Source organism: Muscardinus avellanarius (assembly GCF_963383645.1).
Source record: "Muscardinus avellanarius genome assembly, chromosome: 12".
Lineage (NCBI taxonomy): Eukaryota > Metazoa > Chordata > Mammalia > Rodentia > Gliridae > Muscardinus > Muscardinus avellanarius.
In genome coordinates, this window is record NC_137798.1 from 81732001 (window position 1) to 81757907 (window position 25907).

Here is a 25907-nt window from a genome sequence, read left to right on the forward strand (position 1 = left end):
CTCTCAGCTAAAATGTGTACTGGTAGTGCACACTTGTAATCCCAGCATTTGGGAGGCTGAGACAGGAGGATCACGGTTTGGGGACAGCCTCAGCTACTTAGTGAGACCCTGTTTCAAAATAAAGAATAAAAACATAGGGCTGGAAGTGTAGGTCAGGGTAGAATGCCTCTGGGTTCAATCCCCAGTACTATAAAATAAAATAAAATAAAATAAAATAAAATAAAATAAAATAAAATGTGTACTGGGTGCACCACCACCTGACCTACCTTCCTTTGTGACTTATATATGGTTTCTTAGCCTATTAGCCTTCAACATTTCCCTTAATCTTTGATGCCAAAATCTAAAAGCTCCTACAAATCAGGACTTGAAGACAACTAAAAAACAATTACAGGCTGGGTATGGTGATGCAAGTCTGGAATTCCAAGTACACAAGTCCCTGTTCCAAAATAAAAATAAAAAATAGAACTTGGATGCTCCTTGGTTCAATCTCTTACACACACACACACACACACACACACACACACACACACACACACACACCAATTGATTGGTCCTGTTTTCATTCACTTAAAAACATTTATCCATAAGCCTAACCAAAAGAAACAAAATACCAAGTAATGTATACATGTATATTTATATCGCTTTGAGTTTCACTATAATATATAATTATATTGTACCAATAAAAGAATTAAAAAAAAAAGAGGCCAGGCCTGGTGGCACATGCTTGTAACACCAGTACTTGGGAGGCTGAGACAGGAGGATCGCAGGTTCGTGGCCAGCCCCAGCTACTTAGTGAGGCCCTTTACAAATCAGTGAGACCCTGTTTCAAAATAAAGTATTAAAAAATAGGGCTGGGGGTGTAGCTTGGAGGTAGAATGCCCCTGGGTTCCATCCTGGTACCGCAAAAACAAAACAAAACAAACAAAAAAGAGGGGCATGGTGAACCACGCCTATAATACTAATACTTGGGAGGCTGAGACAGGACAATTGCTGTCAGACTCAGCAATTTTAGGAGACCCTATGCAACTTAGAAAGACCCTCTTCCAAAATAAAAAATAAGCTGGGCATGGTGGCACATGCTTTTAATCCCAGCGTTCTGGAGCCTGAGACCAGAAGATCACAGTTCGCAGACAGCGTCAACTACTCAGTGAGGCCCTCTGCAACTTAGTGAGGCCCTGTTTCAAAATAAATAAAAAATAGGGCAGGGGCTATAGCTCAGAGGTCGAATACCCCTGCATTCCATCCCCAGACCTGCAAAAAAATTAATAATAATAATAGATAAAAAATAAAAAATAAAAAACAAAAGCCAGGCATGGTGGCACACACTTGTAATACCAGTATTCAGGAGATTGAGACAGGAGGATTGCGGTTCACAGACAGCCCAGCTACTTAGTGAGGATAGCCTCAGCTACTTAGGTCCTTTGCAACCCAATGAGACCCTGTTTCAAAAATAAAGAATAAAAAATAAGCCAGGCATGTTGGTGAATGCTTGTAATCCCAGCATTTGGGAGGCTGAGACTGGAGGATTGGGGTTCAGGGACAGACTCAGCTATTTAGTGAGGCCCTCCACAACCTAGTGAGACCCTGTTTCAAAATAAAGAATAAAAATAGAGCTGGGGTTATAGCTTGGAGGTAGAATGCCCCTGGGTTCCATCCCCGGAACCAAAAAACAAACAAAAAAACCAAAAAAACCCAATATAACATTTGGATTAATTTTGTGGGTTTCCCAGATGTTCCTCTTATCTGGATATAAACAATACCAAAGGAAAGGAAATAGTTTAATCAGTCTGAGATCTTGGAAGCTGGGTTTTGGCTGAGATATCTGTTAAATAGGTTCCCAACTGAAACAAAGGCCACACTTACCGCAAGCTCTTCTGTTCTATCTAGGAACCTGGGAAGAAGCAGAAGGGAGCAGGGCATTTTTATCTATTAATGTGTGGCATATAACCTCATAAAATAAGGTGAATGCTCTATAAGTATACAAGCCCTTCTTGTAAACTCTACCTCCAGCAACCCTTTCAAAACATTTGCTGGTTCACACATAAGTGTTTCTCTGTTCTTTCTTGCTGTACAAAAGGTAAGGACGAGATGAATTGCAGGGCACCAACAGCTTAAACCGAACCTACTTTAGCCCAGAGTAACTTTATGTTTTGAAAAAATAAAGGATTCTTCTCTGTCAAAACAATCCTGGAAATAGATATTCTATACTATATTTTTCTTTATTCTTTTCATGTACAGAGTACAATGCATTTGGTCTCCTCGGAAGGTTTAGGTAAGACCTTAAAGCACAAGGATTTTTGTCTTCTACTTTCTCCTAACTAAGTAGACCACCAAAATGAATACCACTGCTTTGGCATGGAGGTGATACCTGATAAAACCTTGTTGGATAGGAAGGAAGGAGAATTACAGAACACAGCCTACCTCCATGAGTATGTCTTCTTTTGCAAACTCCTGGCTAACCATCTGTAATCCTGGCCCTAACCAGGCAACCTGCTTTCCCACTTTAGTCTTTAGGGTAGCTGTTCACTGTTCTGGAGTCACTGGGTGACCAGCTACCTCAGGATGCAAAACCTAAAGAGGGCTTCTAACCCTTTCCCTGACAATGAATGAAGAATAAAACACATATACATTCTAATCCAAGGACAAGAAATCAACCCCCTGAATGGAAGGAAAACACGACAGAAGGCTACTTCCCCACCCTCCTTCACCTCCAGCAGATAGTTTACTTCTCACCCATAAGAATCTTACCTAGCCTCATAGGTTCGACTCAAATGCTAATCACTTCCATGAGACTTTTCTTGGGTATCCTGACTGAAAATCTATTTCTTCTCTTCCACTGTATTTCTCACTGGCATCACTTGGGACCAAGTAATAAAACACCTTTAAGCTTAGGTCTTCTGTAAGAAAATGCTAAATGAATATTCATTAACACTACAGACTGCGCCTTACGCTAAGTGCTAATTCACACACTAACTCAGTCTTCACCACAACCCTGTGGGATAGGTATCTTCATCTCCATTTTACAGAGGTGAAACTGATGCTTGGAGAAGTCTGGTTATTTGCTCACTCTATAAACAAGTAGTAGAACTAGTATTCAACCCAGGTGTGTTTGACTGTAGAGCCTGGTTCTTAATCATCCAACTATATTATAATCACCTTATCATAGACTGTGGTATATTGTTAGTTATTTCAACACATTTCAATACCTTGTCTTCTAAGTGTTTTCAAAAATAAGACAGTGTCTTCTACTTCTTAGTACCTCCCCACAATCCTTCAAAAAAAAAAGTCTTTAATATGCTTGACAGAACAGAGGATCAGTTCTTACCTGAAGAGGTCTAAAAGCAGCTTTTGATCCCCTATTTCCTTAAGGAAGTGAATAAAATGTCTCAGGGCAACCTGTCGCACCTCCAGCTCTCGGAAAAGGATCTCTAGCAGGCAGGAAGAAATTAAGTAGAGAAAAGAAAAAAGCCTATTATTCAAGTGTGAAACGGGCCTATTCACAGTCTCAAATACTATATCCTCAAAGTCTAGCAAAAGCTAAGAATGGTTTACTCCTGTCTCAACCCCTATCAACAGCCTCTAAGGTCCAGACCAACTCAGGGCTATTAAGTCAGCTTTTCAGTTCTCATCAACACAAAGAGTAGGTACTCAGCATGGTTTCTTATCTCTTCAAACATACCCGTCTGTCCAATAATAGAGGAGGCTTTGTCATTAAGGTAGTCAGCACCCCAAAGAATGCCCTCAGAGATATGACAAGTGCTCTGAAGCCACAGCCTGCCAATTGTCTCTGAAACACACTTAATACTGGTGAATCTGGCATGAAAGCTACATGCTATGCTCTGGACAGGTAACATGCTCTGCCAAGGGAAGATTTCCTTCAAACCATGCTCACCTTTGCTCAGTGTCCTTTTCAAGAAGATCAGAACCTAGAGGGAAAGAGAAAAGAATGTGCAAACTTTTAAACACAAAGCCCTGTCCTCATCGCCCGATGAGGATGCACCCAGCAACTTGGGCATCTCTGCAGGCACTCAACGCAGGTCTCTCCATGGGATGGAAGGACACCTGGAACTGAGCGGTCTCTGGGAGTCCCGGGCTCATGCCCACACTGCTGAGAGACAACTCTCCTGGAGAGATTACTCTCACATCTGTCCTCCCTCAGATTGTTTTTCATAAGACAGAGTTGATTCTGGTTATGATCAAGAGCTCTACACACAATACATGTCCCATTAGCTGAGCTTTGCAGCATAGAATGCTGAGAATTCTGCATCCCCAGGAGAAATCCAGGATCATCACTTGACATTTAACCCCAAATGTTACTCTAGTTTGATTGAATTTTCAGAATTCAATGAAAGCAGCAACTAACGAATAACAGCAGAAACCCCCCACAGCTCACCGCAGTGATGACGTTTCCATCGTGCATGATTACTGCCTCTTCTAGGAGTTGTAGTTTGTCCTGTAAGGAGCGGAATCTTTCTAGTGAGCAGACCTAGTAGAATAAGAACACAATTATTACCCACCTGACTTTTGACAAAGGTGCCAAAAATGTACACTGGAGAAAAGACAGACTTTCAATACATGGTGTTGGGAAAATTGGCTACCCACTTGTAGAAGAATGGAATTAACCCCCAACTTCTCATCCTATACAAGAGTCAACTCAAGATATATCAAAAGTTGAGCACAGTGGCGCACAGTTATAATCCCAGTATGTGGGAAGCTGAAACAGGTGGATGGCACAGATTTGAAGCCACCTGAAGCTACTTAGTGAGGCTCGCAGTGACTTAGACCCTGTTTCCAAATAAAATATAAAATGGGTCTGGAAGTGTAGCCCAGAGGTAAAAGGCCTCTGGGTTCCATCCCCAGTACCACAAAAAATAAAAAAAATATGGATCAAGCTGGGCGTGGTGGTGCATGCTTGTAATCCCAGCTCTTGGGAGGCTGAGACAAGAGGATTGCACAGGTTCGAAGCCAGCCTCAGCTATTTAGTGAGGCTCTCAGAAACTTAGTAAGACCTTGTTTCCAAATAAAGTATAAAATAGGTCTGGGAGTATAGCCCAGAGATAGAAAGCCCCTGGGTTCCACCCCAGTACCACCCCCCACACACACACACACACACACAAAGATGGATCAGAGATCTGGAAATTAAATCAGAGAATTAGAAATTATTAGAGAAAGCCGGGCGTGGTGGTGCATGCTTGTAATCCCAGCATTCGGGAGGCTGAGATCTGGAGGATCGCAGTTCGCAGACAGCTACTTAGTGAGGCCCTCTGCAACTCAGTGAGACCCGGTTTCAAAATAAAGAATAAAAAATAGGGCAAGGGGGTGTAGCTCAGAGGTCAAATGCCCCTGGGTTCCATCCCCAGACCCGCACGCACACAAAAAAAATTAAAGAAGGGCATACCTCCAACCTCCAACATACAGGCACTGGTAGGAACTTCCTCAATAAGAACCCCCCCAAATGAGAAAATTAATTCAGAGGCTAAGACAGAAGGATCACAGTTTATAGACAGCCTCAGCTACTACTTAGTAAGGCCCTTTGCAACTCAGTGAGAGCCTGTTTCAAAATAAAGAATAAAAAATAGGGCTGGGGTGTCACTCAGAAGTAGAATGCCCCTGGGTTCCATCCCCAGTACTGCAAAAAAAAAAAAAAAAAAAAGTTTCTGTGCAACAAAAGAAACCATCAAGAGTCTAAGGAAGCTGGGCGTGGTGGCACACGCTTGTAATCCCAGCATTTGGGAGGCTGAGACAGGAGGATCAGAGTTCATGGCCAGCCTCAGCTACTTAGGCCCTCCAAAACCCAGTGAGACCCTGTTTCAAAATAAAGAATAAAAAATAGGGCTGGGGTGTCACTCAGAAGTAGAATGCCCCTGGGTTCCATCCCCAGTACTGCAAAAAAAAAAAAAAAAAAGTTTCTGTGCAACAAAAGAAACCATCAAGAGTCTAAGGAAGCTGGGCGTGGTGGCACACGCTTGTAATCCCAGCATTTGGGAGGCTGAGACAGGAGGATCAGAGTTCATGGCCAGCCTCAGCTACTTAGGCCCTCCACAACCCAGTGAGACCCTGTTTCAAAATAAAGAATAAAAAAATTGGGTAGGGGGTGAAGCTCAGAGGTCAAATGCTCCTGGGTTTCATTCCCAGACCCGGAATAGAGCCTACATAATGGGAGAAGATCTTTGCCAACCACTCATCTCATAGAGGACTAATATCTACAATATACAAAGAACTTAAAATAATTAACACTTGAGCTGGCTATAGTGGCACATGCTTGTAATCCCAGCATTTGGGAGGCTGAGACAGGAGGATTGTGGTTCTCAGCCAGCCTCATCTACTTAATGAGGCCCTTTGCAACTCCGTGAAACCCTGTTTCTTTCTTTCTCTTTCTGTCTTTCTTTCTTTCTTTCTGTTAAGTTGGGTCCTGCACTCATGTGACTTTGTGTCACATGACCTCTGCAGGGCAAGGGAGGGGCTGAAAACCCCGCGAGAATTGGGCATTCCCGCGAGTAAACCCCCATCTCGCGAGATGCATGCCTTTAAAAGGAGAGCCCGCGTCCTCAAGCTTCGGACAGGCGCGCCGGCCCCACGGTGCCTCGCCCTGATCCCCGGGAGAGCCGTGCCATTAAAACTTTACATGCCACGTGTACCGGACCTCTCTCGTGTTTTTCACACTCCGCCGTATGCACATTATTTTTATTTTACTCACATTTAATTTTTTATTTTACTTATCATTTGGTGCCGAACCGGGAGAACTCTTGGGTCCCTCCGCATTTTTTTTTCCTTTTTTTTTTTTTTTTTCTGTTTTCTCTTTTTATTTTTACTCTCTTTTTGAGCCCCGGACTCTCTGACCCGCCAGCAGCTCGACTGTGAGGTCCCACACCAGCGCTCCGCTTGCAGGCGTTGCTCCCACCACTGCCGCCGCTGCCGCCCCGTGCCTGCGTGGACTACCTCCTGCACGGGCCAGGACCTCTGCCTGCCGCTTGGACCTCCTAAAACCGCCGTTCCCGCCTGCCCACGCCGCCCGCCGCTGGAATGGGACCGCGCCGCCCGCAGACTGCGCCACGCCGTGTACCTATGTTTTCTCCGCGCCTGACGTTGCTTAGACCCGCCTGCCGGGGCCGCCTGCCTCCTCCATCTAGGTGGCCGCCACTCTGCTAAACAGCCCCCAGCCCGCCAAGTCCAGCCCGCGCTCCAGCTGGTTCCTCCACTCGGACTCGCGCCCTGGCGCCCTTCACCCTGTGCCTGCCCACCCCTGCTGCCTGAGCCTGGCCATTCCGGTAAGCAGCCACATGGAATTACTGGGGGGGTGGGGGGTCGCCAGCTTTGGCCCGCCATCTTGGACACGTGAAATCACTGGGGGGCCGCCATCTTGGCCCCACCATCTTTAACCCCTCCCACCTCATGGCCTCACTGGAGGCTTCGCCATCCTTAACCCCTCCCACCTCATGGCCTCACTGGAGGCCTCGCCATCCTTAACCCCTCCCACCTCATGGCCTCACTGGAGGCCTCTCCATCCTTAACCCCTCCCACCTCATGGCCTCACTGGAGGCCTCACAATCTTTAATCCCTCGCCCTTTCCACTCCTAACCAATCCTAGGAGTCGGCGGCCATCTTTCCGGCCCGAGCCAGGCAGCTTGGCACTTGCTCTGCCTGCCAACCACCTGCACGGGCCAGGACCTCTGCCTGCCGCTTGTACCTCCTAAAGCACCGTTCCAGCTTGGTTCTCCGGTCACCGCCGGGACCTCTGGCCGGTTTGCCCCACCCGCCCCGAGCCAGGCTCACTGGCGGTGCTCCTCGGGGCCCAGCCTCAGCGTCTGGCGTGTGCCTGGAAGCCATTTTGTCTCCACGCCGCGGGCCCGGCAAGCCATGCCGCCTGCGCACCCCCACTGATCCCACCTGCGCCAGCCGCCAGTGCCGTCCACACCAGCCACCGGCATCCACGCGCCCCGGCTCCACCACGCTCCCAGCAGCTTCTCAGCGCTTCTGTCGCAGCCAGCGCTGGCTGGCAACACTTCACTCCGGTAAACTGCCTCCTTCCCTTGGTTAGCGGGTTCCGGACTTGGGTCTCCCGGTCCACTGGGACCTAAAAATCCAAGCGCTTGGTGACCCATTGTCCCCCGGTCCACTGGGACCACGCTGCGGATGACCAGGTCATCCTCCGGTTTTGAGAAGGAATGAAGACGTTCTTCCCTATCTCTTAACCTCTGTTTCCGAACGATTGAGCAGGGAAATCGGGGACGCCCATTTCCTGTTCTTCGTTTCCGCCCGCGAACCAATTATGGGGAGTCGAACCTTTATACTAGCAGATGCCCTGAGAGCCTGTCTGCCTTGATACGAGTTGGGAAATAGGTTGCGGTGGCCCAGGAATAGTTAGGAACTTTTATAAGCGGTCTGGTATCCTTCCAAATGCTCTCCCCCATCAGCTTCCATTTATTTTCCCGCCAGCTGCCATTTTGTGATGGCGCGTAGTCACTGCCTGGTGATGTCACAGTCACCATCTTGGCCTGCGCCAGACTGCAATTTTGCTGGGTGGCCCGCTCGGGCGCGCCCTAGGTGCTGCGGGAAACGAAACACCGGGGCTGGGGCGACACCCTCTGCCCGTGGGGAGTCGGCGTTGCCATTCTTGCCGGACACCAGCCCCGGGACGCGCTCTTTGTGAGTATAGGTCCGTCACAGCTGACAGAACCTTAACATAGCATCTAAGTTTTAATTCCAGAGAGAAACAGGCGGAAATGGAGCATACACTCCGACTTTGCCAAAAAGCAGATCCCTGGTAGCTGCCCTTCGGCTGGCGGTGGCGGCTCAGCCCCCTGGAGCGCCACCTAGGTGTGGAGGACTGCAACAACAACTACTTCCAGGAGCCTGCCTGAAGTGGGGCGAAGCCACGCCCACCAATCAGACTGTGCCAGGCGTGTGGCCAGGAGGGCCACTGGAACAGTGCCCTAGGAAAACGTTGAGCCCCAGGTGCCTCAACACAGGGGGAGCACCTTTCCAGACCAGGCCCTGCCGCTGGCTCTACTCAGCCTGGCTGAAGACTGACGGCTCCTGGATCCCTCAACCTCCATCCTCTTTGCCAGCTCAGGCCCTTGCCTGTTCAAGCCTCCTCAAGCGCACATCACTAAGCTGTCCAGGGTAACCTCCAATTCGCACTGCAGCTATGCACCCACCTGCACCCCCTTCTGGGGGACTGAACTCCCGACTCCTCCCGGCCTGGGGCCCCTGACGACGCCCCTTGACAGCAGGAAGAAGCTAGAGGGTCCAATCGTCATCCATTATCCCTACCATCAAAAGGCCGGAATGTTAAGTTGGGTCCTGCACTCATGTGACTTTGTGTCACATGACCTCTGCAGGGCAAGGGAGGGGCTGAAAACCCCGCGAGAATTGGGCATTCCCGCGAGTAAACCCCCATCTCGCGAGATGCATGCCTTTAAAAGGAGAGCCCGCGTCCTCAAGCTTCGGACAGGCGCGCCGGCCCCACGGTGCCTCGCCCTGATCCCCGGGAGAGCCGTGCCATTAAAACTTTACATGCCACGTGTACCGGACCTCTCTCGTGTTTTTCACACTCCGCCGTACTCACTTATTTTTATTTTACTCGCATTTAATTTTTTATTTTACTTATCACTTTCTTTCTTTCTTTCTTTCTTTCTTTCTCTTTTCTTTTTCTTTTTTCTTTTCTTTTCTTTTTTTTTTTTTTTTTTGGTACTGGGGATGGAACCCAGGGGCATTTTACCTTCAAGCTACACCCCTAGCCCTATTTTTTATTCTTTATTTTGAAACAGGGTCTCACTAAGTTGTTGAGGGCCTCACTAAGTAGCTGAGACTGGCCATGAACCCTGATCCTCCTGTCTCAGCCTCCCAAATGCTGGGATTACAAGTGTGCGCATCACACCTGGCCGACCCTATTTCAAAATGAAGTCCCTTTTATCATTTTTTTTTTATTTTCATAGTTCATGTTTCTTGTGTCCTAGGGAAAAAATCTTAGCCTAACCCAATATCACAAAAATTTTCACCTGGGCATGGTGGTGTACTCTTGTAATCCCAGCATTTGGGAGGCTGAGACAGGAGGATCAGGGTTCTCGGCCAGCCTCAGCTACTACTTAGTGAGGCCCTTTGCAAATCAGTGAGACCCTGTTTCAAAATAAAGAATAAAATAGTAGGGCTGGAGATGTAGCTTGGAGGTAGAATGCCTCTGAGTTCCATTTCCAGTACTGGAAAAAAAAAATTCACCTATATTTTCTTGTAAAACTTTTACAGATTTAGCACTTACTTTCAGGTCTATGATCCATTAGTTACTATGATACTAATCTAGAGAGTCAATGCAATTTCAATAAAAGTCCCAACAGCTCTTTTGGAGGCACTGACAAGCTGATACTACAATCTATTTATTTATTTATTTATTTATTTTTGATGGTATGGGGGTTCCTGGAAGCCCTTCCACCTCCGGGGTACATTCCTAGACCTATTTTTTATATATTTTTATTTGGAAACAGGGTCTCTTAAGCCAGCATGGCTGGCTTCAAAACCTGCGCAATCCTCCTGTGTCCACCTCCCAAGTGCGGGGATTACAAGCATGTGCCACCACACCCGGCGTTACAATCTTTATAGAAATATAAAGAATTTGGCCAAAACCATTTTATTTACTTATTTATTTTATTTTATTTTTTGCGGGTCTGGGGATGGAACCCAGGGGCATTCTACCTCCAAGCTACACCCCCTGCCCTATTTTTTATTCTTTATTTTGAAACAGGGTCTCACTAAATTGCAGAGGGCCTCACTAAGTAGCTGAGGCTGTCCGCGAACCGTGATCCTCAGTCTCAGCTTCCCGAGTGCTGGGATTACAAGCGTGCGCCACCACGCCCAGCTTAGCCAAAACAATTTTAAAATCAAATATCAAGCCAAGTGTGGTGGAGCACACTTGTAATCCCTGCACTTGGGAGGCTGAGACAGGAGGATCAAGCAGGTTTGAAGCCAGTCTCAGCTGCTTAGTGAGACTTTCAACAACTTAGTAAGACCTTGTTTCCAAATAAAATATAAAATAGATATGGGAGTGTAGCCCGGAGGTAGAAAATCCCTGGGGCCCATCCCCAGTAACACACACACACACACACCCTAAAGTTGAAGGTTGAAAGCTTCAAAAAAAGTTGAAGTTACCTGATTATAACATTTATTATAAAGCTACAATAATCAGGACTGTTGGACTGGCATAAGCATAGACTAATCAATGAGCTAGAATAAAGAGTCCAAGACAGGTGTGGTGGCACACACCTATACAAGAGGATTATAGGTTTGAAAGCAGCTTCAGCAATGTAGACAGAATCTCAGCAACCTAGTGAGACCGACTTCAAGACAAAAATTTTAAAAAGGATTGGATGGAAGCATATGGAAGGTAGAATGCCCCCAAGTTCAATTCCCAGTATCATAAAAATATAAATAAATAAAGTCCAGGCCAGGCGTCATGGCGCACGCTTGTAATCTCAGCATTCAAGAGACTGAGACTAGAGGATCGCAGTTCACGGACAGCCTCAGCTACTTAGAGAGGTCCTTTACAACTTAGTGAGACCCTGTTTCAAAAATAAAAAGACTAAAAAATAGGGCTGGGGGTGTAGTTTAGAGGCAGAATGCCCCTGGGTTCCAACCTCAGTACCGCAAATAAATAAAGTCCAGAAGCAGACCTAGACCTACACTATATATGATTAATTGATTTTCAAAAAGAAACTAAGGTAAGCCAAGCATGGTGCACGCTTGTAATCCCAGCATTTGGGAGGCCGAGACTGGAGGATCGCAGTTCACGGACAGCCTCGGCTACTTAGTGAGGCCTCTGCAACTCAGTGAGACCCGGTTTCAAAATAAAGAATAAAAAACAGGCCGGGTGTGGTGGCGCACGCTTGTAATCCCCGTGCTTGGGAGGCAGAGACAGGAGGATCATGCAGGTTCGAAGCCAGCCTCACTGGCTTAAGAGAACCTGTATCCGAATAAAAATATAAAAATAGATCTACGAGTGTAGCCCGGAGGTAGAAGGGCCTCCAGGAACCCCAGGAACTCCAGGAACCAAAAAACAAAACAAACAAACAAGAGTAAAAAACAGGGCAGGGGGTGTGGCTTGGAGGTCAAATGCCCCGCATTCTATCCCCAGACCAGCGCCCCCAAAAAAGAAAAAGAAACTAAGGTAATTCAATAAGAAAATGAAAACTAGAAAATGACAGCCGAGGCTGTCCGCGAGTCGTGATCCTATGGTGTCTGCCTCCCGAATGCTGGGATTACAAGCGAACGCCACCAGGCCCGGCTCACCCTTTTATTCTGAAACAGGGTCCCACTAAGTTGCTGAGGGTCTTGCTAAGTTGCTGAGGCTGGCCTCCAACCTGCAATCCTCCTGTCTTAGCCTCCCAAGTGCTGGGATTACCGGCATGCACCACCCCACCCAGCTTACTCTCACTTTTCCCTCTCATCCACAACTATTTTCCCCCTATCCTGTCAAAGCAATATTAAATCCTGGAGAGTCAAAGATTTTGCAGTTAATTTTTAACCTTACTGGGTTTATTTTCCTCCTTAAAACCACTTCATTCAGCAAATGGGAACTGAAAAAAGGTCAAGATACCCTCCCTGTGGGAACAAGCTACACAGCTTCCCAAAGAATCCCACAAGCTTTCTGTCCCGCGGCCTCACCTTGCCCTTGCGGAGGCGGCGCACTGTGTCACTGGGGCTCCAGTCATTGCTGTAGTCCTGGAACAAGAGCAACACATCAATCCGGGAAGTCATGGAGGCAGCGCCTCGCTGCAGACTCAGCGTCTGGCCCCGCGGGGTAAATGTGAGTGGAAGGGGACTGATGAGACAAAATGAAGAACTGAGAAGGTCCCGTTTCGAGTTTCTAAAGGAACGAGAGCAGGGGCGCAGGCAGGAAGAGAGGGGTCGAAGAGGGCCGAGCCACCTGGCAACACAGAACCGCTGTGATTAGTCACATTTTGAGACCCTAATAATTAACACCTTTGGCCAAGAAAAGTAGAGAGACATTTTAAGACTTTTTTTGTCTCTTTGTAGTGCTGGGGATATTCATGGGCAGTTTACCTCTGAGCCACACCTCCAGCCCTGTTTTTTATTCTTTATTTTGAAACAGGGTCTCACGAAGTTGCAGAGGGCCCAAGTAGCTGAGGCTGGCCGCGAACTGCGATCCTCCAGACTCAGCCTCCCAAGTGCTGGGATTAAGCATGTGCCACCACGCCAGGTTTATTTGATATACTTTTCTTTTTTGATCGTAGGATATGGTTGATTTCAGCTGGGCATCGTGGTGACAGCTGTAATCCTAACACTTGGGAGGTTAAGACAGGAGGATCGCTGGTTTGAGGATGGCGCAGCCAGTGGTGAGACTCGTCAGCCTAGTGAGACCCCAGCTCTACTTCCAAGCTACAACTCCTTCCTCTTTATATCTATCTTGAAGCAGGGCCTTGCTGCGTTTTGAGGCTGTGGTCCTCCTGTCTCTGCTTCCCAATTATTGGGATTTTAGGTGTACCTAGCTCCTTTCCTTTTTTTTTTTTTTTTTTTTTTTTGGTGGTGCTGGGGGTGGAACCCGGGGGCTTTCTACCTCTGGGCTATACTCCCAGACCTATTTCATACTTTATTTGGAAACAGGGTCTCACTGAGTTGCTGAGAGCCTCACTAAGTAGCTGAGGCTGGCCTCGAACCTGTGTGATCCTCCTTTCTCAGCCTCCCAAGCGCGGGGATTACAAACGTGTGCCACCACGCCCGGCTTTCCTTTCTTGTTATTTTTTATTTTTTATTTATTTATTTACTTATTTATTTTTTGTGGGTCTGGGAATGGAACCCAGGGGCATTTGACCTCCGAGCTACACCCCTGCCCTATTTTTATTCTTTATTTTGAAACAGGGTCTCACTGAGTTGCAAAAGGCCTCACTAAGTAGCTGAGGCTGTCCGGGAACCACGATCCTCCAGGTCTCAGCCTCCCGAATGCTGGGATTACAAGCGTGTGCCACCACGCCCAGCTTTCCTTTCCTATTTTTAAATATCTTTAGAGGGCTTAGCATGTAGCTTCATGGGGATAGAGTGCTTGCCTACCATAAACTGGCCTTAGGTTCAGTCCCTAGCACCTCAGAAACACACAAAAAAAGATGTTTAGATACACAAATACCACTGTGTTACAATTTTCTAGTAATCAATACAGTAACATGCTGTTCAAATTTACACTAGTAGGAGCTACAGGCCATACCATAATGCCTCGGTGTGTAATAGGCTAACCATCTAGATCCGTGTAAGTACACCCTATGTTTGCCCAATGACAAAACTGCCTAACAAAGAATGTCTAAGAATGTATCCCTGTCATCAAGCAAAGAGTCTAGAAACTGACGCCAGATGACACATGAGAAGTACTTTACACTGTGTAAAGTGGCGCAGCGACACTGAGGTACAACTCACTCTGTGTTCCCCCTTGGGCCTCCCCAGCTCTGGAGCATAGCTTTTGGCAGGTGTGTCCGAGAGAGCTGAAAAAGAAGACAGCTGGTTCAGAAAGGCGGCACGAGTCTTGAGTCGTAATAGTTCCTTTCTTTGGTTTTCTTTTCATACACATTTTTTGAGACTTCTAGCCTCCCAAGGTATCTTTATGGCCAAAATGAGATCTCAGTTCTTCCCCAAGACAGCATCTCCAGACGTCACCTTACTTAGCATCAGAAAATTCCTCTAATAATGAGAGATTCAGAGGAAAGTTCATCTAGTCATCTAAGTATCACCTCTGCCCACGACTCCCCAGACTGTACCCCTGATCAATAACATTTCCTGCAGCAATCAAGAGGAGGAGTCTGATGCTTACCATCAGAAAGGGACTGGAAACTTCCAGGCCTAGTTCTACCTAAGAGGAAAGAACACAGAAAGGTCAACAAGATCAAGTCAGAGCCAGCTAGACTTGGTTAAGGATATAGTGTATGTAGAATCCTAGTCATATAATATAGGAACATAGAGCCTAAACAAGCTTTTCTTGACTTCAGAAATCTGAGGTAGAATTACCAAAAAGGTCAGGGAGAAAAAAAAATTTTAACTTTGGTAAAATATACAGAACAAGAAAATTTAATATTTTAACCAGTTTTGAACGTATAATTCATTAGTGTTAATTAACATTGCTGCACAACTGTTACTACTACTCATTTCTGAAACTTTCATCATTCCAAACTGAGACTCTGTCAGTTAATGTCAATAACTCCATTCCCCTCACTGCCAGCCCTTGATAACCATCATTCTATCTTTGGTCCTATGAATCTCCTTATTCTAGGTATTTCATATCAATGGAGCCATACAATTTTTGGTCCTTCATGACATTCTTATTATTTTAATTAGCATGTCTTTAAACTTCATCTATATTTTAGCATGTATCAGAATTTCATGCCTTTTTTTTTTTTTTTGGTGGTACTGGGGGTGGAACCCAGGGGCTTTTCTACCTCTGGGCTATACTCCCAGACATATTTTATAACTTATTTGGAAACAGGGTCTCACTAAGTTGCTGAGAGCCTAAGTAGCTGAGGCTGGCTTTGAACCAGCGCGATCCTCCTGTCTCCGCCTCCCAAGCGCGGGGATTAAAAGCGTGCACCACCATGCCTGGCTCAGAATTTCATGTCCTGTTAAGGCTGAATAGTATTCTACTATATTATCTGCATTTTGCTATTTTTCCCACAATGGATTTGTGGAAATTTCCAACTTTTGGCTATTGTGAATGCTGCTGCATTTAATAAACATCAGTATACAAATATCTGTTCAGACCCCACTTTCTTTTTAGTCTATACCTAGAAGTGAAACTCCTGGCTCCTGTGGTAATATTATGTTTAATTTTTTTGAGGAACTGCTGTACTACCTTTCATAGTGGCTAAATCATTATATATACCAAATGGCATGGCACAAGAGGCAAGGAGAAAATTTGAAATAGGCAAATTTCTTCAGTCCCTGTCATAAAATTAATGTTTCATTCATCATGATCTAGAAATCTAGTCCAATGCCTGTGAATTTCTCTCATTTCTCCCACTCCTAATACTCAGTTGCCAGCTCCAGTGATAATTCATTTTCTTTCAATAATCTTTTACTTCTAGAATAAATGAAAATTATAGCCTGAGTGCCTCTAAAAAAGGGAAAAGACTTCCCTATGCCTTTAGCCATCCCTCTTTACCTCTAAAGAAGCTGCTTAGGGAGTAGGTAGAAGTAGGTTTGGGTAGTTGTGCATAGGAGGAGAAGCTGTTTCGGCCCTTTAGCTGTTCACGGCCCTCATGGGTCGACCCGCTGTTACTGGCAGTTTCTTTGATCGACCATGAGATACCTGCAAGACAGAAAGAACTAAACCAGCACGTCCCATCCAAAACAAACCTTGGCATATGTTATGGTTTGGACAGAGGAGGATCCTCTGGGCTGGTGACTAGGTAATGGGCTCTAAAGTCACCAGCGGGTTAGTCCAGTGAGTAGCTCATAATTTGCTGGAAACTGTAGAAGGGTGAACTAGTGGGAGGAAGTCACTGGGGCATGCCCTGGAAGGGTATAACCCCCAGCCCCAATCTGTGTGTGTGTGTGTGTGTGTGTGTGTGTGTGTGTGTGTGTGTGTCTGTCTGTCTGTCTGTCTGTCTGTCTATCTGTCTGTCTGTCTGCTGCCTAGCTACTAGGAGCTGAGCAACTTTGCTCCACCACACCACTTGCCATGATGTCCTACTTCACCCAACTGACCACGAGCTGAAACCTCTGCATGTGACCAAAATAAATCTTTCCTCCTCTAAGTTGATTTTCTCAGGTGTTTGTTTCTCCTAGGAACAAAAAGCTGAGTAACACAACATCCAACATTTAACAAATTCTAAAAACTTGTCATTAGTGTCCTGGTCCTTTGGCCAGCAGGGAGCAGGGGAAACAGAATAAACCACACATATCAGCAGAGGAATGGGCCAAGACAGAAATACACACAGAAAGGAGATTAAAATGGCTTTCAAATGTATGGAAAGATCTATTTCATTCCTTTTTTTTTTTTTTTTTTTTGCGGTGTTGGGGATGAAACCCAGGGGCATTCTACCTCCGAGCTATACCCCCTGCCCTACTTTTTATTCTTTATTTTGAAACACGGTCTCACTGAGTTGCAAAGGGCCTAAGTAACTGAGGCTGGCCACACGTGAACTATGATCCTCCTTTCCCAGTCTCTCAAGTACTAGTATTACAAGCGTGTACCACCATGCCCGGCTTCTAGTTCATTCTTTTTTTTTTTTTGGTGGTACTTGGATGGAACCCACCCAGGGGCATTCTACCTCCAAGCTATACCCCCAAGCCCTATTCTCTTATTCTTTATTTTGAAGCAGGGTCTCAATGATTTGCAAAGGGCCTAAGTAGCTGAGGCTGTCCAAGAACCATGATCCTTCTATCTCAGCCTCCCAAATGCTGGGGTGGTTCATTCTTATTAACAGTATTACAAATTACAAGTACAAGAGCCAGACGTGGAGGTACATACTTGTAATCCCAGCATTTGAGAGGCTGAGACAGGAGGATCTGGGTTCACAGCCAGCCTCAGCTTCTTAGTGAAGCCCTTCAGAACTTAGACCCTGTTTCAAAATAAAGAATAAAAAATCAGGCTGGGGGTATACGTTGGAGGTAGAATGTCCCTGGGTTCCATTCCCAGTACTGCAAAAAAAAAAAAAAAAAGTATAAAGAAAGCTGGGCATGGTGGTGCACACTTGTAATCCCAGCATTTGGGAGGCTGAGACAGGAGGATCACGGTTCACACACAGCCTCAGCTACTTAGTGAGGCCCTTTGCAACTCAGTGAGAGCCTGTTTCAAAATAAAGAATAAAAAATTAGGCTGGATTTATAGCTCAGAGGTAGAATGCCCCTGGGTTCCATCCCCAGTACTGCAAACAAAAAAACAAAAAAAGAGATAGATTCTGCAAAAGTATTAAGTAGTATGTGACAGCTAGGCAGTAAGACTTGGTGGCTAAAGTAGTTCTGTTAATCACGTATGAGTATTTAAATTAATAGTTGCCAAATATGACTATATACTAGAATCACCTACAGTACTTTTTAAAAAATTGTGACCCTAGCCAGGCGTGGTGGCACACGCTTAATTCCCGCGCTTGGGAGGCTGAGACAGGAGGATCGCACAGGTTCGAAGCCAGCCTCAGCTACTTAGTGAGGCTCTCAGCAACTTAGTGAGACCCTGTTTCCAAATAAAATATAAAACAGAAAGTAGAAAGTAGAAAGCATCTGGGTCCAACCCCCATACTACCAAAAAAAAAAAAAAAAAAAAAAAATTGTGACCCTGGGGCTAAGGGTGTTGTTCTGATAAGGCATGAGATCCTGGGTTCAATCCCCAGTACCCTCTACAAATGACCCCTACCTAAGATGTCCAGAATCAGATTCTCTGGGGTAAAGCCTAGAAATTTGTCATTTTTAACAAGCACCCCAGTGAGTTTGAAATAGCGACACAAACCATTAGCCATAAGGGAACAGACCTAGATAGCCATATGGGATGGGAACTACAGCCATATTTCCCCAAAGTATCTTCTCCTGGGGCTAAACTTCCAGATGTATGTTCATCTGGAAGTATAACAGTCTAACCTCATTCCCTTCCCTGACTTCTCCTCCTGGCAATGAGGAGACAAGTGAGTGGACCCTTCCTTAGTGACAAGAACCCTGAAAAACAGTCCTCCTCTACTTACTTCCCACAGGTTCTCCACTCCAGCTGACTCGCTCTAGGTCATCGTCGTCATCATCATCCACGAAGTCCCGAAGGCTATTCACTGCCCGCTTGGATTCTTTTAGCTGCGGGGAGACATGAGGCAGGGTATTCAGGCAACCAGCACTTCCCACCTCACTTGCTGAGAACAAGAAAGCCAAGCAACTGAACCTGAAGATGGCCAGCAATTTCACCCTCTGCAATCTAAAGCCTAGCATCAGATATTTGTCAAGGAAAATAATTATGTTTTAGTGAACACTGTGGTCCAGTGGCAAAAGAGTGAAAGAATCACAGCCACTTTAGGATTCCATTCATATTCCTGGCATCATCTTGCTGTGTAAACCTGAGTGAGCCAAGTGTGGTGGCACACACCTGTAATCTCAGTACTTGGAAGACTGAGAAAGGAGGATCACAGTTTGAGGCCAGCCTCCGCTTATTCCCAGGGTGGGACTACTGAGGCATGGTGGAAGCTTGGGGAGGTGGGCCCAGGGGAAAGTCCTTAGGTCACTGGGAGCATGCCCTCAAAGGGGAGTCTGGGACTTCATCTCCATTCCCCTGTGCTTCATGGCCGGGAAGCAAGCGGCTAACACTGTGATGTGCTACCTCATCACACGTCCAAAGCAATAGAGCTAACTAATAATGCTTTGGAATCTCCAAAACTGTGAGTCAAAATAAATTTCTTTATTAGTTATCTCCTGTATTTTGTTATAGTGACAGAAAGTTGACAAACACAAAGGTCTTTTTTTTTTTCTGGTACTGGGGATGGAACCCAGGGGGCATTCTATCTCTGAGCTACACCCCCAGCCCTATTTTATATTCTTTATTTTGAAACAGGGTCTCACTAAATTGCAGAGCCTCACTAAGTAGCTGAGATTATCCGTGAACTTGGATCCTCCTTTCTCAGCCGCCCAAGTACTGGGATTACAAGTATGTGTCACCATACCTGGCTTCACCAAAGCCTTTTTGAAGATCTGATTCAAAACCTTTCTGAGCCTAAGAGAGACATGGTCGAAAGCTGGGTTACCCAGGATGCAAGGGGAGGGAATTTGAGTGGTATCACATACGTAGGTATGACTTTTGGCAATTGTTTGCAAAAACCTACCTGTGAAAGCTCATCATCTTCATCATCAAATGTGAAAGCCTTGAACTTGGAGCTGTTCCAGTACTCTTCCTCATCAACCTTTGTCCGATTCATCTGTGAGAAAACAGACACATGTACCTTTGTGGGTACCTCCCAGAAAAGCTCGAAAAGCTTCAGTTTACTTCATTACTAACTGTTCCAGAGGTGAGAGATATAAAAAAGAATCTGGAAGACGGGCGTGGTGGCGCACACTTGTAATCCCCACACTTGGGAGGCTGAGACAGGAGGATTGCACAGGTTCGAAGCCAGCCTCAGCTACTTAAGTTTAGTGAGGCTCTCAGCAACTTAGTGAGACCTTGTTTCCAAATAAAATATAAAATAGGTCTGGGAGTATAGCCTGGAGGTAGAAAGCCCCTGGGTTCCACCCCCAGTACCACTAATAATAATAATAATAATAATAATAATAATAATAAACTAAAATAGAATCTGGGCTCTCTAGGTGTGGGCCTAGGTTATGGTAACATGGCTAAATACACCAAGTACATTGGCATTGTCAGTAAATACAGGACTTGCTGTGATGCCTCCCTCCAGAAGATAGTGAAGGCAATTAAAATCAGACAGCATGCCAAGTACACTTGCTCCTACTGTAACAAAACCGGATGAAGAGCTGGGCTGTAGGGATCTGGCCCTGTGGTTCCTACATAAAAACTGTGGCTGGTGGTGCCTGGACCTACAACACAACTTCTGCCATCACAGTCTAGTCTGCCATCAGAAGGCTAAACGAAGCCAGGTGTGATGGCACACGCTTGTAATCCCAGTACTTGGGAGGCTGAGACAGGAGGATTGCAGTTTCGTAGCCAGTCTCAGCTACTTAGTGAGGCCCTTCACAACTTAGTGAGACCCTGTTTCAAAATAAAGAATAAAAACTAGGGCTGAGGACATAACTTGGAGATAGAATGCCCCCGAGTTTAATCCCCAGTATAGAGGGGGGAAAAAAAAAAGGCAGCTGAAGGAATTTTGACCAGTAGAAGTTCTACCATTTGAGACATCCCTAGCCTATAAAAAAAAAAATCAATCAGCCGGGTGTGGTGGCGCACGCTTGTAATCCCAGCATTCGGGGGGGGCTGAGACCTGGAGGATCGCAGTTCGCGGACAGCCTCAGCTACTTAGTGAGGCCCTCTGCAACTCAGTGAGACCCGGTTTCAAAATAAAGAATAAAAAATAGGGCAGGGGGTGTAGCTCGGAGGTCAAATGCCCCTGGGTTCCATCCCCAAACCCGCAAAAAAAAAAAAAAAAAAAAATCAATCAATTTATGTTAAAAAATCTAATAAAGCAAATATTGAACCTGTCATATAAATCAGGTGCTTGAAGCTGGGCATGGTAGTGCACACTTGTAATCTCAGTACTTAGGAGTAAGGAAGATCACAGGTTCGTGGCCAGCCTCACAACTTAGTGAAGCCTTTTGCAAGTTAGTGATTCCCTGTTCAAAATTATAAAAAGAGCCGGGCGTGGTGGTGCACGCTTGTAATCCCCGCGCTTGGGAGGCGGAGACAGGAGAATCACGCAGGTTCAAAGTCAGTCTCGCTGGCTTAAGAGACACTGTTTCCAAATAAAAATATAAAAATAGGTCTGGGAGTGTAGCCCGGAGGTAGAAGGATTTCCAGGAACCCCAGTACCACCAAAATAAATAAAAATTACAAAAAGAATAAAATAGGGCTGGGGGTGTATCTCAGAGGTAGAATACCCCTGGATTCCATCCCTAGTCCCATGTTTAAAAAAATATATCATTTTAAGCCGGGCGTGGTGGTGCATGCTTGTAATCTCAGCATTTGGGAGGCTGAGACAGGAGGATTGTGATTCACGGCCAGCCTCAGCCACTTAGTGAGGCCCCTTGGCATCTCCATGAGACCCTGTTTCAAAATAAAGATAAAAAATAGGGCTGGGGGTTTAGCGCAGAGGTTGAATGCTCCTGTTTTCTATCCCAGACCCAGAAAGAAAGAGAAAGAACGAACATGTCCTTTGGTTTCCAACTGATTAGATCATATTTCAGATTATCTAGTTACCCAGAAATATTCATTCTAGAATATCCACTTTGTTAAATGTACTCTCCCAAGTGTTACAAAGGATATAAAAAGTATAAGCATAGATATATATATATATTTAAAGGTAATAGTACAAAGCAGGCAAATGTTGTAAGAACTCATCACAACTTTGCTGAAGACACAAAGACGAATGAAACCACACATAAAACAGAAGAATTGTGCTGGTGTGGTAGTATGTATAATCCCAGTACGGGGGAGGGTGAGACGGGATGATCAGAGGTGTAAGGCCAGCCTCTGCAATTTAGTAAGACTCCTCAGTAACTTTAGTGAGACCAAGTTTCAAAATAAAAATAAAAAGGGCTTGGGGGTAGCTTGAAGGCAGAACGTTCCTGAGATCAATCCCTAGGACCAAAAAACAAAACAGGATAATTGCGCTCATGTACTCAATATATACCTAAGTGCCACATCTGAGGCACTATTATAGGCTTTGGGAATACCGTAGTGAATAAAACTGACAAGTATCTCACTCTCATGTATGCTTTTTAAATGCCTGGAAAAACAAAAACAAAGCAATTAAAAGAAGCAGAATTAGCTGGGTGCAGTGGCACAAACCCTATAATTCCAGTACTTGGAAGGCTAAAACAGGAGGACTGGAGGTTCGAGGCCAGCACATGGTAACTTAACAAGATCCTGTTTCAAAATATTTTGTGGTGCATACCTATAATCCCAGGACCTCGGAAGCTGAGAAAAGAGGAATGCAGGTTCAAAGACAGCCTTAACAATGTACTGAGATGCTCCGCAACTTAGCAAGACCTTGTTCTAAAACAATAAAAAGGGCTGGGGTGTAGCTCAGAGGTAGAATTCTACAATGCCCTTGGGTTCATCCCTGGTACCACAAAAAAAAAAAAAAAAAGAAAAAAAAAGAAAAAAAAGAAAGAAAGAAAGAAAGAAAGAACAGCGAGCTATCATGCCTATATTTTCAAATCGTGATTATTTTTTTATTCAGTACTGGGGATGGAACCCAGGGGCATCCTACCTCAGAGCTACACTCCCAGCCCTATTTTTTAGTCTTTACTTTGCAACAGGGTCTCACTGAGTTACAGAGGGCCTCATTAAGTGGCTGAGGCTGTCTGCAAAACGCAATCCTCCTGTCTCAGCCTCCCAAATGCTGGGATTACAAGTGTGCACCACCACACCTGGCTTCATGATTGCTTTGTTAACAACGTTGACAACAATTTAACAAAGAGAGCATGGCAATAAAAGAAATATAAAAAAAAATCAATCAAGGCCAGGCTAGGGACCCCAACTTCTACGGTACTAAAATTAATTCCAACAGCTACACAGGGTCACATGTTAAAGGATCAAATTGCTTTTCCTTCTATTTCAATAGCACCTTTCTCAATATGCTTTAGAGACGTTCCTCACTGTCCAGCATGGTGGTGCACTCCTATTACCCAGTACTTAGGAGCCTGAGACAGGAGGAGTGCAGGTTTGAGGCCAGTCTAGGCAACTTATTGAGACACTGTTTCAAATTTTAAAAAGTAAAAATAAAAGGGCTGGGGGTGTGTGGCTCAGAGGTAAACTGCCTTTGGGTTCAATACCTATTACCAAAAAGTAAATAAAAAAGAAACTCATCATCACATAGGAGTCGTTTTATGTAGTGATGCCAAAGATCTGGCCGGTCCTTTCCCATAGCAGACATCATTAATTGATCTCTACTTGTCTTGGAAGTGGCTTTTCTGTACTTAATTCTAGGGAGTCAAAACTCTAAAAAAGCCGGGCATGGTGGCGCATGCTTGTAATCCCTGCGTTTGGGAGGCTGAGACAGGAGGATTGCATGGGTTCGAAGCCAGCCTCAGCTACTTAGTGAGGCTTTCAGCAACTTAGTGAGACCCTGTTTCCAAATTAAAAAAAAAAAAAGGTCTGGGAGTATAGCCCGGAGGTAGAAAGCCTCTGGGTTCTACCCCCAGTACCACCAAAAAAACAAAAAAAACAAAAAAAAAAACCCCTCTAAAAAAATGATTAGGCACACACAATGAAACCATACTCAGCCTGGAGAAAATGATACCGTACAGAGTTGCAGTGAAGAATAAATAGAACTCAGAAAGCCTAATGTGCCTGGCAGAAAGCAAATACTAAACATTCTTCTTGGGTTTGTCTTACTGACAGCTTTCCGTCTGGGTCTCCTCATCTACAAAAATGGGCCAAACAAGCTGGGCATGGTGGTACATGCCTATAACCCTAGTACTTGGGAGGCTGGGATAGGAGATCACAGGCTTGAAGGTGGTCTCAGCCACTTAGGGAGACCCTGTCTCAAGATTTAAAAAAAAAAAAAAAAAAAAACTAAGCGTAGTGGCGCACTCTGGTAATCCCAGCATTTGGGAGATTGAGACAGGAAGATCTCTGTTCAAGGACAGCCTCAGCTATTTAGTGAGGCCCTTTGCAACTCAGTGAAGTCCTGTTTCAAAATAAAGAATAAAAAAATAGGGCCGGGCGTGGTGGCGCACGCTTGTAATCCCCGTGCTTGGGAGGCGGAGATAGGAGGATCGCGCAGGTTCGAAACCAGCCACGCTGGCGTAAGAGACCCTGTTTCAAAAATATAAAATAGGTCTGGGAGTGTAACCAAGAGGTAGAAGGGCTTCCATGAACCCCAGTACAACAACAACAAAAAAATAGGGCTAGGGGTGTAGCTTGGATGTAGAATGCCCCTGGGTTCCATCCCCAGTACTGCAAAAAAAAAAAAAAAAAAAAAAAATTTAAAAAGAGCCAGGAGCCAAGCATGGTAGCTCATGCCAGCACTTGGGAGGATGAGATAGAAGGATCGCAGGTTCAAGGACAGCCTCAGCAATTTAGTGAGGCCCTCTGCCACCTAGTGAGACCCTGTTTCAAAATTAAAATATAGGGATGGTGAGGTAGCTCAGAGGTAGAAAGCCCTTAGGTTCAATCTCTAGTAAAATACACATACACACACACACACAGAGGCTGGAGGTGTAGCACAGAGGTAGAATGCCGCTGGGTCCAATCCCCAGAACAACAACAAAAAACTGGTATAGCACATGTAAATGTGAGGACCTCAGTTCAATCCCCAGGAAGAGGTGAAGGGGGGAAGGACAATGGGCCTAACAGATGAAAAGTATCTGGCACCTAAGAGGGAATTAGTGACCCCTCATTAGCTTTTATTAATTACCATGATATCTTGGAAAAAGCTAGAAAAAGCTCAAGCATTCTTAAAGATTAAAAACGTAATGTTATTTTTCTTATGGTGTGTATGTGTTACTGGGGATTGTATCTAGGACCATCCTCAGCCCTATTTTATTTTGAAACAGATCTTGCTAGGGTGATAAGAGTCTTACTACTTGCTGAGGCTGCCCTCCAACCTGTGATCCTCCTCTGTCTCAGCCTCTCCTTGGGCCACCACACCTGGCCTAAAAACTTAATACAAAAATGTCAAAGGGCCGGGCATGGTGGCGCATGCTTGTAATCCCAGCATTTGGGAGGCTGAGACCGGGGGATCGAGGTTCACGGACAGCCTCAGCTACTTAGTGAGGCCCTCTGCAACTTAGTGAGACCCTGTCTCAAAATAAAGATTAAAAAAACCGGGCAGGGGTGTAGCTCAGAGGTCGAATGCCCCTGGGTTCCATCTCCAGACCCGTGAGGGGAAAAAAAAAAAGTCAAAGGTGTGTATAGAACTATCTCTGGTACATACACAATTTCATAAATCACTCTGTCATTCATTTGATCCTCAGAACAATACTGTAAAGTAGTCTGGCAGATTCTTTTTCCATTTTTTTGAAGAAAACAAGGCATAAAAGGATTAAATATCAAAGCAACTTTATTTTTTATTTTGAAACAGGGTCTCACTGAGTTGCAAAGGGCCTCACTAAGAAGCTGAGGCTGTACTCAAACCGCAATCCTGTCTCAGCCTCTCAAATGCTGGGATTACAAGCACGCACCACCACGCCCGGCCTAAATATAACTATTCTTAACTCTTGGAAAAACTAGCGTAAATCTTCACTATGGTAAATATCTATAAATAAGCTTAACGTGTGCATAACAAAAACAACACTATACCAGAGAATTTCTGAAATCTGTTTTCCACGCAATG

The 25907-nt window shown here is 45.3% G+C and overlaps 1 protein-coding gene across 11 annotated transcripts in view; it reads right to left on the minus strand.

Moving 5' to 3' along the window:
* The window catches only part of VIPAS39 (VPS33B interacting protein, apical-basolateral polarity regulator, spe-39 homolog), a gene marked incomplete at both ends in the record, with an annotated part of 36046 nt that extends 16172 nt beyond the window's left edge, over positions 1-19874 (minus strand). For 5 of the 11 annotated variants that reach the window (XM_080707533.1, XM_080707539.1, XM_080707536.1 and 2 more), the window contains 10 exons: positions 1864-1891; positions 3326-3428; positions 3893-3926; positions 4394-4486; positions 12655-12711; positions 14416-14480; positions 14807-14845; positions 16148-16294; positions 18663-18765; positions 19782-19874. In XM_080707533.1, coding sequence (XP_080563659.1) covers positions 1864-1891; positions 3326-3428; positions 3893-3926; positions 4394-4486; positions 12655-12711; positions 14416-14480; positions 14807-14845; positions 16148-16294; positions 18663-18765; positions 19782-19874 — 762 coding nt within the window. The remainder of the gene's footprint in view (positions 1-1863; positions 1892-3325; positions 3429-3892; positions 3927-4393; positions 4487-12654; positions 12712-14415; positions 14481-14806; positions 14846-16147; positions 16295-18662; positions 18766-19781) is intronic. The other 6 variants (XM_080707534.1, XM_080707540.1, XM_080707535.1 and 3 more) reach the window with 6 other exon arrangements.
* Positions 19875-25907: the final 6033 nt, after the last annotated feature.